Consider the following 12,878-nt stretch of genomic DNA (forward strand, 5'->3'; position numbering starts at 1 on the left):
GCTGGGAGGCAGGGCCAGTTAGAGCCGCCTTTCCCATTCCGGACCCGGAAGGCAGTTGGGGCTAACAGCCAAGCAGCCCCAGGGCTGGGAAAACAGGCGGGCCAGCTGATTGCTTCTTAAGGCTGCAAGCCGGGCCCCACAGGGAATATATTCTCTATAGTTGATGGTGATGATGTTTAAAAGAGTCAAATACGAGTGGCTCACACTTGCAATTCTAGCTACTCAAGAAGCTGAGATCTGAGGATCCTGGTTTGAAGCCAGCCTGGTCAGGAAAGTTATGAGACTCTTACCTTCAATTAACCACCCCCAAAAAAACCCAAAAGTGAAGCTGTTGCTCAAGTAGTAGAATGCCAGCTTTGAGCATAAAAACAGAAGGGCAGGACCCAAGCCCCAAATACCAGGTCTCAATACCAGGATAAATAAATTTAAAAATAAATCTCTTGCTGGGTGCGGATAGCTCACACCTGTCATTCTAGCTACTAAAGAGTCTGAGATCTAAGGATCATGGTTCAAAGGCAGCCCAAGCAGGAAAGTCCATGAGACTCTTATCTCCAACTAAACACCAGAAAACCAGAAGTGGCTGGATCTGTGGCTCAAGTGGCAGAGTGATAACCTTGAGCGAAAGAGCTCAGGAACATTGCCGAGGCCCAGAGTTTAAGCCCCATGACCTACCAATAAAAATAAAAATAAAAACCAACAACTCTTAGCACTTAGCAACTCATTGTTATCATAAGGAGCTGGTCTTTCTCTGAAGATTATTTGGGATTCTCTGCCAGGGAGGCTGTGTTCTCTATTCAGTCATGAAGCTGAGCTTCCCCTGTCATTGTCACCTGAGTGACCCACCATGAACAAAATCCACGACTTGCTATGGCTGCAGGTAGATTTCTGCTTTCTCTCCTCCACTCAGACCCTTGCAATCATCCTTGTCCACCCCTCCCACCCCCCTACCCCTTAGTCTTTATTTCAATATATCCCAGGTGTTCTCCCATCCTATTTACCCTCCTGATGATTAAAGGATCTCTACAAGAGATCTTTCATGTGGTTTTTTTTGCCTCTGTCGCTCCAGTGTTAATGGACATAATATACACATCAAATACCAAATGTTCTATTAAGCATTTCAAAAGACACTGCAACAAAATTTCTAAGATAATGTTGCTTGAAATACAACAAAAAGCCTTTAAACACAAATGTAATGAAGTACTTAATTAAGAACTAAGAAAACCTAACGGGGTCTCTCTCTCTCTCTCTCTCTCTGTCTCTCTCTCTCTGTCTCTTTATCTTACACACACACAAAGACATAATGAAATAAATGAATTAACTTATTCAAAGTACTTTAAAAGTTGAAGAAAATACAAAAACATAGGCATGAACTTTAAAATATAAGAAAGGTTATTTTACAAACTTAAATCTGAGCATCTAAATTAGACTAAGAGGGGAGAAGGAAATAATATCACACACTTGAAAAGGAAGTCACACATGAGAAGTGGACTGCGGCCCACCAGGGGTGGCAGAGATATCAGAAATTCAGATTACATAAGCCATAGAAAAACTATCCCAAACATGTTGGGAAGCAAGATGAGGCTAATTCTATGACATGAAACAGAATCTAGGGAGATCACAAAGGCAAGCAGCAGTTGAAATGAGGCCAGAATTACCAAGCCCTGAAAAACACGGGGATGCACATTTTGTGATGGCTCAGTCGACGCTGAGTTGATTTTGTGAATGCTCAGTACTTGGGAGCTCGTTTCCCTCAGAGACAGTGATGAAGGAATTTCTGGACAGGTGAGAAGCAAGACTAGATATGAAGGCAATTTCCTCTCTAATATTATGGAGCTCTATGGCAGACTTATTTTTTTTCCTGTGGCAGACATAAAATTGAGTAGTTCTGTCTTCTTCTTCTTTTTTCTTTTTCTTTCTTTTTTTTTTTTTGCCAGTCCTGGGCCTTGAACTCAGGGCCTAAGCACTATCCCTGGCTTCCTTTTCTCAAGGCTAGCACTCTGAAACTTGAGCCATAGGGCCACTTCTGGATGTTTTCTATATATATATATAGTGCTGAGGAATCGAATCTAGGGCTTTATGTATACGAAGCCAGCACTCTTGCCACTAAGCCATATTCCCAGCCCCCTAGTTCTGTCTTCTTAATGAGTTCCTGGTGGAAATTCATGGAGATCCCTTGTAGCAAGCCCTTAATGGGGTGAGACAGGAGGCATGACCATTTTTCTATCCATCCATGGAACACATAAATGAGAAATTTAAAGGAATGGAAATAAAAGGAAGCCCTAGATGACAAAACTTTGTTATTAATATGAGCCTTACATTCTCTGTATTATGTTTTACACGATTTCTCTCATATTATCTACTAGATAGAAACAAAAGCCTTCTGAGACAAAAAAATTCTAAAATGTACTAGTATTTAGACTTAGAAAAGAATCATAGTTTACATTGTGACCTAACCAATATCCAGTCGTTAATTCATCAAATTCCAAGTATCATCACATTGTTCCCTGTCGTGCCACAATATTTGATTAAAGCCACATTCAGGGTTGGAAGCCTGGTGTTAAGCTGAATATAGCTTTAAACAAAATGTACAATCTGTGATTTGGGACAGATAAGACAAAACAGGGCAAGGAATGGTGGTTTTTTAAACCTTTTGAGACAAAGGGTAAAAGGCAAACCAATGCAACAGCAATACTTACAAGACAATATGCTGTAAACCAACTATACAACTCAGAGGGGAGGACACAGGAGAGGGGGAAAGTTTGGGGGGGAAATGAGGGAGGAGGTAAAAAGTTTTATAAGAAGTGTACTCATTGCCTTACGTATGAAACTGTAACCCCTCTGTAAATCAGTTTGACAACAAACTAATGAATTAAATTTAAAAGAACCTTTTGAGAGCTGTAAATCTGAAGGAAGAAGAAGAGCGGGAGGAGGAAAGGAATGAAGAAAAGAAGGAAGGCAGAAAGGGAGGGAAGGAGTGGAGGGAAAAAAGAAGAGAAGAATTTTTCACCACAACATACTTTACCTCTTTCAATACTTATTTTCAGTATATCTTCATTGCACAAAGTGAGGAATTGCATTGTGACATTTCCACACACCCATATAATCATATACTGTGCTTATAAATCACATTTGCCACTTTCATTTCACTTTCTGATTGCCCTTTCTCCTTTTTCTTTCTCTTTTCTAACCCAAGAAGCCAACCTTTTAAATCCAAACCCTCCCTCCTCCATGAATTTCCCCATATGAGAGAAAGTAGGGAATACTTGCCTTTGTGGGACTGACTTATTTCACTCCACACTATTGCCAGTTTTGTCCATATAGACAACATAATTGTATTCTTCTTCGCTAAGTAAAATTCTATTGTGTGTATACATATATAATTTTAACCTTAACCCAAGAAGAAAATATGCTTTGCTTAGATAAGGAAACAATGAGGTCCAAAATGTCAAACAACCCATCCAAGGTTACAGTTACACAGATAAATAGACTCCATATTTTTATAACTTAAATAATTGAGAATACAATTGGCCCGAATATACATATATGCTATTGAAAAGTGCTCTGCTAGCCGTGTGTGATGGCTCCTGCCATTATTCCAGCTACTTAGTAGGTAAAGACCAGGAAGATTGCAGTTCCAAGCTAATTGGGGCAAAGAGTCATTAAGACCCCATCTCAATGAATAGCTGGGCCAAGTGGTATATTCCTGTCACCCCAACCTTCCTGAGAGCTGTAAATAGGAGGATGGAGGTCTAAGCCCACCCTAGAACCACACAAGATCTTTTCCAAAGTGAAAAGGACTGGAGAGACAGTCGAGTGCTAAAGCTCCTAAGAAGTAAGCGCAGGGGCTGGGGATATAGCCTAGTGGCAAGAGTGCCTGCCTCGGATACACGAGGCCCTAGGTTCGATTCCCCAGCACCACATATACAGAAAATGGCCAGAAGCGGCGCTGTGGCTCAAGTGGCAGAGTGCTAGCCTTGAGCGGGAAGAAGCCAGGGACAGTGCTCAGGCCCTGAGTCCAAGGCCCAGGACTGGCCAAAAAAAAAAAAAAAAAAAAAAAAAAAAAAGAAGTAAGCGCAAACCCCTGAGTTTCTCCCCTAGTTCCCTGCTTATAAAGTCTTAAGGGAAAAGCCAGCCCTCCCGACCACCCTGCGGATGGCCAGCTGCACGTCCTTGTTCCTGAGGCTGTACACCATGGGGTTCAGCAGCGGGGTGATGATGGTGTAGGTCACTGTCACCAGCCTGTCTTTGCCTGTGGTAAACTTGGTAGAAGGCCTCAGGTAGACGAAAGACGCACAGCCGTAATGCACCGTGACCACAATGAGGTGGGAGGCGCAGGTGGAGAAGGCTTTCTGCTTGCCCTCAGTGGATGGGATTTTCAGGATGGTGCGGACAATGAAGCCGTACGAGATGCAGATGAAGACCAAGGGAACCACTAGCGAAAAGACCCCGCAGAGGAAGATGACCATTTCGTGGACGTGGCTCTCGGCACAGGCCAGGCGGATGACTGGTGAGATATCACAAAAGTAATGGTCCACCTTGTTCAGGCCACAGAAAGGGAGACTGAAGACCAAACTGGTCCCCACTAGAGATATCAGGAAGCCCGCAGCAACGCAAGTCCCCGCCAGCTGCCTACACATGCTCCAGCTCATGAGCGTGGGGTACCGCAGGGGCTGGCAGATGGCAGCATAGCGGTCATAACCCATCACCCCCAGCAGCAGGCAATTGGTGAGGGCGAAGCCCAGGAAGAAGTACATCTGGGTGGCACAACTCATGAAGGAGAGGGTCCTCAGGACTGAGAACAGATTAATGAGCATCTTAGGCAAGATGACAAGTGTGTAGAAGATCTCTGAGGTGGAAAGAACAGCCAGAAAGAAGTACATGGGTGTGTGCAGGCTGTGGTCCAGACGGACTACGGAGATGGTGATGATGTTCCCGCTCAAGATGAACAGATAGAGGCAGAGGAATACCCCAAAGAGGACAAACTGCAGGTCCCCAAGGCTGGAGAAACCCAACAGGAGGAACTCTGTCACTGAGGAGGAATTAGCCATGAAGAGTCGCCCCCTCCTGCACTAAAAGTCAATCTGATAGTCAGTCAGATACCATCTTCCTCCTAGAGCAGCCATCCTGGGCATGTCCTTATGAGAGTGGACATGGGGGAGAGGAGAGAAACAAAATAGATTTTGAGTGAACTGGGAACTGTTGTACAGAGAAAGGCCCTCAAGACACTGTGTTCCTACAAAGTGATTTTTTCTCACCAGTAAATTGAGGGATAAAGGTTCAGGTGATGTGGGTGGCTACTGGCTACATTTCAAGTCCTCTTCTGCAATATCTGCTTAATTTTTCACTAGTCTAAGCTATACAAAAGACTTTATCTACTTTTATTATTATTTTCAATGGCCAGATTCTTCTCATGCTCAAAGAATATTCTGATATTTTTATACACATACACATATACCCATATACACACATAAGTAAGAGCCTCAATATCTGAGTATTCACACACACACAAACACACACCACTTCTCCTCACTCATTCCTCATCTAGAGAAGCATCCACTGATCTATCATTGTATCACATGCCCTGCAGTTGCACCATTCCTGGGCACAAGTAATTGACACACTTGCTTCCTTGCAGTCACCCATTAGAACTGATTTGGTATTAAACTGCTTCCACCATCTTAGAATTAACTTTAGGATTCTTTGAAACTCTTATCAGACACTAGACCTGACCACTCCTTATAAAAAACATATGCCTGGAAACCTGAGTATCACATCAATGTTGATGGCCTCTTCATATCTCACCTTCCATAAGCCTGGCTTAGAAGGTCAACAAATTGTCATTCCAGAACCTGCCTCTGAATTCATGAATTAAGGAGGTTCAGACACTTCCCCTACAGCCTAAGAGACAGTTATTATTTCTGGAACTCTCTGAAACCATCATCGTTTCTGAAACTCTAAATTTTATGTATTTTCACCAAAACTATTTATCCTCTCTCACCTTCTGTCCAGTGCACTCCTCTGCCTAGATTCTGCATCTCAATAAAGGGTCATCATACTCTTAGTCATGAAAGCTCTAATTTCTAAGAAACACTTGAACTCACCATTTTTTCTCATCTTACATTTCCAATTTATTCTTTCTCTGAAGAACCTCTACAATCTATTCATTCTTTCCTGCAAAAAAAAAATCCTTAGCCCTTGCTTGGGTTACTAAAAGACTATTAGAAATGGACTCCCTAGATTACCACTAACTACTCTGAACTATTCTCCAGAGATCTGTTGGTATAGAGTGGAAATCTTATTTTATTGCCAAAAGTAATCAGCCCTCAATCATCTATAAGATATTCTAGAGTCTTCCTACTTGTCTCAAATCTACCTTTCTACTCATAACTGCCACTATGTAGTCCTTCATATATAATTCAACATCAAGACATTTTTAACTATCGTGGCATTTTCCACAGTCTTCCCAGCATCTGGAAATACCGCATGTTTATGTTTTTGTTGACTTTATCCCTTTATATTATCTTTAATTAGTTGTACGAAATGATTTCAATTCAACATAGCGATTTGGGAATACCCAACATCATCCCTTTAATCATTCTCCCACAACTCTCCTGAACCCAACTCTCTTAATTCCATGGATTTCTTCCAATTTTCTATTTAAAAACGTTGTTATGAAATCTTATAGCTAGCTAAGCATGATGTATGACTTTTCTGAGTTTTTTAGTAGTCACTAAAATGATCTGCTTCAATAGTATTGTTATAAGTTTGTCTTGGAGTCTATGAAGCATCTCCAATACTTTTCATAGTGTTCAGTTATGCTAAAGGCTATGAAGTTTGTTGAATAAAGTAAGTAAGAATTATCCAATTTCTCCATTAAATCATTTCCAGACTCCAAGGTAGATGGCACTTGACTCTTGGAATTTTCCAAACATGTTTGTCTTAACTGATTAACTAATTATCCTTCTGTTTTAACATCTGAAGATGAAACTCTTTCTGCCATCATTATATAAACATAGAAACAAAGATGAAGTTAGGGGTTAGGATGTAGGGATATTGGCAGAGCATTTGGCTAGCATGCATAAGGAACAGGTTTCCTTCGAAGCACTGCAAGAAGAAGGAGAAGGAGGTGAGGAGGATGGGGTAGAAGGAGGGAGGGAGAAGAAAAAGGAAGAGGAGGAGGAAGAGGAGGAAGAGGAGGAGGAGGAGATGCAGCAGCAAGCTAGCTCATCCACATTTCTGATCAAGGGGTCTTCATGCTCATAGTTTTTTATTTGAAATTTTTAACACTTAAAGTTTGAATTACTTTGCAGCTAACTAAACTCTTCTTATTGCTGTTTTGCTTAGACAAAGTTTTAACAAAGATTTTTTGTTTGACTTAAATGAACTACCACTTTAAGATATCATTAAATTGCTTTATGCAAACTTAATGAATAGGAAACATACATTACCAATTTTTTTGGGGCAAAGTCCCCACCCACGTTCTTCCTGAAACATCACCTCCACCATTTCCTTTCCTGATTTTGTTTCCTAGTGCTAATATTTAGGGGTAAAAATGCAAGCTAAATCATGGGGAAAATGCCACAATTCAAATTTTTACCTACGACTAAATTACATTATAGTCACTGTTATTCAGATCAGGAAAATCATAAGCCCTAAATAGAAAATTTCACATTCCTTCAAATCTGACTTCTTCTGCAAAGTGGCACGTAGGTGTCCTCATTCCTGAGCACTTCCTGGAGGTTTCTGCAAGTGTCAAGTGAAATTTGCCAACATGTTTTTCCTGTTATGATTCAAGAAGGAGCTTTTTTCATTTCCCAGACACCCTAGAGCAGAGCAAAAGAAATAGGTTACTCCACATCAAAATATGAGCTGTTTTCTTTTCCCCATGAATATCATAGGTGTTGCTTCCATGAAGATTTCCAATGGTCTTTACTTTTACACTGACCAAGAACTCAGTGCCAATTACTTCACTGGTAACTGAGGCCTCTACCTCCATAGGGAGCTAATTATCATGCTACACCTAAATTGTCCATAATTTCTCCAATTACGAGGTACCACCATAGATAGTAATACACTACAAGAATTATTTCACCCAAGAGAAGGCCCTTTCTAATACACCATGGAAATCAATTGACTTCCTCTTAAACAATCTGTGGACACTTAGAAAGTAGAGGGTTTTATGGGAACCATTTCTTTAAATAGACATCAATGAATCTACCTCCTTTGGGTTTTCCAACACTGTACTTCCAAATTTTCATTTTCATAATTATTTTTATGAATATGTATTAGTTGTCTAGAATAATGCATCTTATTGTTATATTTTTATACATGCATATAATGTGCCAAGAAAGCTCTTTCTAAAAGCATATTACCCACTTCAAGAAATCCAAAAGAGTGAAGAAAAATATGAAGAACAGAGAACAGACTATTAGAATGTCAGAGGCATCATAAAAATTTAAAGAAGAAACATGTTTTATTCCTGCAATTTAATGTGAGTTTGGTAAATATTTGTTCAATAAATAAAAGAAGTTTGGAGTCATGGAGAAATGCGTGATCGATTGTACCTTAGTTTAGATATTTGAAGAGCTCATTGGAGCTCCCCATAATTTAGGTTCCACATTGATACTTTCTCATATAACTTCCAGATATTTCAGCTGAAAAATAGCCAAATGCTAAACACTCATGAATGTCTCTTAGCAAGCCTCTTAAAAACTGCACTTTTATGAGTCCTGACAGAGATGTTTGCAGAGGTGAAAAGTTAAAAAAAACAAACCCAAATTCATAACTGAGAAATGGTAGTAGCTTCTTTATACTTAGCATTAACTAAGATTGGGACAATGACTAGACATATTTTACTGAGAAAATTCATCTACAAGGCTTTATCTTCTTTGTAGATGTACAGAAGGTTAAAGATAACCACACTTTTTGCTTTATACTTCTCGCCTAGAAAGACAGAATATATATGCCCTTTCCCTTGAATGGAGATAAATAGGTAGATACTTTTTTTAACCACTGCTGTATAGCTAAATTTATACTGTATCTGTTTATCAACTTTAATCTCTATAGTGTCTGGCACCTTTTTCGTATTTCTTGAAACACCTTTTTTTTCTTTTCATCCTAACCACCATATTTGGGGAAAGCTCAAGCAATCCTTGGAGAATCCACATGAGAGAAAACCCAGACTCTTGCCAGCATTCCCAGTTGAGTACAATCAGTAGCAAACATGAACTAATGTGCAATGTAAGTAAGCAATGTTGAGATGGAACCTTTAGCCCAAGAGGAACCATCCAAGCTGGACCTGTATAGAGAAAATGCAATCAGTCCCCAGTGATCTTTGACAAAATTGTAGAGTCATGCACAAAATGAATAATTATTGGTAATTTAGCCAACTACAGTTCAAGATAGTTTGTTATACATCAATAAATAATGTGTTAGAAAGTATAGTATCCAAAGACAGGAATGAAAATTGTAATAAAAATTTAAGAGCTAAGCAGGCATGATAGCACATGCCTATATACCTATGCGCTGGAGTTTTAATGCACAGTGAGTTCAAAGTCAACCGGGACTACATATTAAGACATTACGATCTCCTGCTAGGACTATCCTAGACATATACTAACTAGTAGAAATGAGGGAAATTATGGAGCCTGTGTTTCTTTGGGCCTAGCTTTCTTCACTTAATATTATTTTTTCCAAGTCTTTCCATTTCCTTTTGAATGGGGCTATCATTCTTTCTGATGGAAGCATAGAATTCTAATATATATATGTGTGTATGTGTGTATATATATATATATATATATATGCCACATTTTATTAATCCATTCATCCACTGGGGGGGGACATCTGGATTGGTTCCATGTCTTAGCTATGGTACAAAATGCTGCAATGAACATAGTCGTGCTGGAAGCTTTGGTGTAGACAAGTTTGTGATGATTTGGGTCTCTATTTAGAAAAGAGCCCCTGTGTTTCCTATATCGCTTACTATAATATTTTCAGGGTATATGATCTTACATTGAGGTCTTTGATGCATTTGGAATTGATTTTGGTGCAATGTGATATAGGTGATATATAAGGATCTAACTTCGGTTTTCTAAATGCACATGGCCAATTCTTCCAGTGCCAGTTGAAGAGCCTGACTTTCTTCAATCTAGTGTTTTGGGGTCTCTTTTCAAAGATTAGGTGGCCATAGGTCTGTGGATTCATTTCTGGGTCTTCAGTTCTAGTCCATTTCTGAATATTTTAAGTATTTGCTAATAGGCACCTTCATCATACTTTTTTCTATAGGAAAAAGATGCCATCATTCTGTGTGTGTGTGTGTGTGTGTGTGTGTGTGTGTGTGTGTGTGTGTGTGTGTGTGTACTGGTCCCAGAGCTCAAACTCAGGGTCTCAGTTCTGTCCCTTACCTTTCCCATTAAGAATAACATTCGGGGCTGGGGATATAGCCTAGTGGCAAGAGTGCCTGCCTCGGATACACGAGGCCCTAGGTTCGATTCCCCAGCACCACATATACAGAAAATGGCCAGAAGCGGCGCTGTGGCTCAAGTGGCAGAGTGCTAGCCTTGAGAGGGAAGAGGCCAGGGACAGTGCTCGGGCCCTGAGTCCAAGGCCCAGGACTGGCAAAAAAAAAAAGAATAACATTCTACCACTTGATCCACAGCTTCACTTTGGCCCTTTCTTGGTTAATTAGAGATCAGAGTATCCCTGAATTTCCTGCTTGGACTGTTTTCAAACCTTGCTGTGCAGATCTCAGCCTCCTGAGTAGCTAGTATTAAAGGCCAGACCCACTGGCACCTGGTTGCAATGATATTTTTCAGCAAAAGTTTTTCTTAGTTTCAGTTGGAGCACAAAGGTTGAAAGAAGAAAATAGGCCAACTATTTATTTTTAATATAAAAAAGAATAAAATACAGTCTTAGGAAGCTACTGAATTTCTAGATGTTCTATCTTCCTCCTGAACCCAAACTTGGAAACTACTTCATTATCTTCTAGGGACAGAGTAGAATGCAATATGAGGCCTAAGCAATTTGAAGGCAGAAAACTGCTTCCATTGATCTGAAACACCCAAATGTAGAGAACAACACTCTACACGATGATCAATGGCAAAAATGCTCATTCTTTTTCTTTTGCATGATATATGGACAGATTGGTACAGAGTCATACTAGAATCAATTAAAAGGGGGGTTTCCTGATCAAATCTGACAAACTTGCTGGCCCAGAAAGAGGGCAATTTTCTCAGAATGAAGAAGCAAATTTGCAAGGTGTCAACTTTACCTCAGGAAATGTGGTCTAAGATCACAGTAGGCAACTATTTCAGAAACCATAAAACATCCTCCTCCCATGATGACAGCCTCCTGTGCAACATCTACAAGGCCCAAAAAGCCACTCACCAGAGCATGGCCATTACAGCCACAGGAACTTCCTTCCACCTCCCTCCTTCCCCATTGTAATTCTTGAGCAGTCGGTGTAGTAAGAAGTGACTGGTAATGGACACATTGGCCTTCACTGGTTCCTGTACACCCACCTTCCCTAAAGAAGACCAATACCAAAAAGAGACAGACATTTTAGCTTTAGATTAAATTCAGAATTTTGGTTATCACAATGACCTGGGGATTTCAACTGAAAAGTTGAAGAACATTGACTTGAAGATTGAAATTAAAGGGATTATAAGAAGATAACCATTTTAGGATGTGATCCTAAAGTCTTTTTTTTTTCCTTTAAGGGAGTTTGGAGGGGCTGGGAATCAGATCCAGGCTTTGAGCATGCTTAGAGTTCTACCACTGAACGACAATCTTAGCCCCAATAGTACTGTTGTTTTTCAAACGCAGATATGTATTATAAAAGAAGAAAATTCTTCATAAAGAAATTAAAAGGCATAATAATTTTCCATTTTATTTTATTCTATTGTAAAGGTGATGTACAGAGGGGTTATAAGTTACATATGTTAGGTAAAGAGAGTACATTTCTTCTCGAGCAGTGTTACCCCATTCCTCATTTTTCTCCCACTTTCCCTCCCCCTCCCATGATAACATTTTAAATATAAGGTTTCAGAAATCCTTTATTGCTGCCCAGAACTTTTCTGATAGCAAGTTGGACATCCTTGTTTCTGAAGCTATAGACCATGGGGTTGAATAGCTGAGTGACAACGGTGTATGCCATGTCACCAGTCTGTCCTTGTTAGACACATATCTTGCTATAGACCTCAAGTAGATGAAGGAAAACATCCATAGTGAATAACTACAACCGTGAGGTGAGAGCACAGGTGGAAAAGGCTTTCCGTTTGCCTTCTGCAGAAGGGATCTTCAAGGTAGTCCTTAAAATGCAGAGGTAAGACACATAGATAATGAAAAAGGGAATAAAATAAATGAATTGATTTAAACAAAGTACTTTAAAAGTTGAAGAAAATAGAAAAACATAGGCATGAACTTTAAAATATAAGAAAGGTTATTTTATAAACTTTAAGCATCTAAATTAGACTAAGAGAGGAGAAGGAAATAATATCACATGCTTGAAAAGGAAGTCACACATGAGAAGTGGACTGCGGCCAACCCAGGGTAGTAGAGATATCAGAAATTCAGATTACATAACTCATAGAAAAACTATCCCAAACATGTTGGGAAGCAAGATGAGGCTAATTCTATGACATGAAACAGAATCTAGGGAAATCACAGAGGCAAGCAGCAGTTGAAATGAGGCCAGTATTACCAAGCCCTGAAAAACACGGGGATGCACATTTTGTGATGGCTCAGTTGATGCTGAGTTGATTTTGTGAATGCTCAGTACTTGGGAGCTCGTTTCCCTCAGAGACAGTGATGAAGGAATTTCTGGACAGGCGAGAAGCAGGATCAGATATGAAGGCCATTTCCTCTCTAATATTATAGAG

At 40.0% G+C, this 12,878-nt stretch overlaps 1 protein-coding gene across 1 annotated transcript; it reads right to left on the reverse strand.

The window, feature by feature from the left end:
* Positions 1–4,106: 4,106 nt before the first annotated feature.
* LOC125359985 (olfactory receptor 10R2-like) lies at positions 4,107–5,048 on the reverse strand. Its single transcript, XM_048357902.1, has one exon. It carries the CDS (start codon positions 5,046–5,048, stop codon positions 4,107–4,109), a length of 942 nt encoding a protein of 313 aa, XP_048213859.1.
* Positions 5,049–12,878: the final 7,830 nt, after the last annotated feature.

Source organism: Perognathus longimembris, chromosome 11, assembly GCF_023159225.1.
Source record: "Perognathus longimembris pacificus isolate PPM17 chromosome 11, ASM2315922v1, whole genome shotgun sequence".
NCBI lineage: Eukaryota > Metazoa > Chordata > Mammalia > Rodentia > Heteromyidae > Perognathus > Perognathus longimembris.

Excerpts from the sequence above, each read along its gene's own strand:
- LOC125359985 (XM_048357902.1), bottom strand. The coding sequence starts at position 5,048 with ATGGCTAATTCCTCCTCAGTGACAGAGTTCCTCCTGTTGGGTTTCTCC.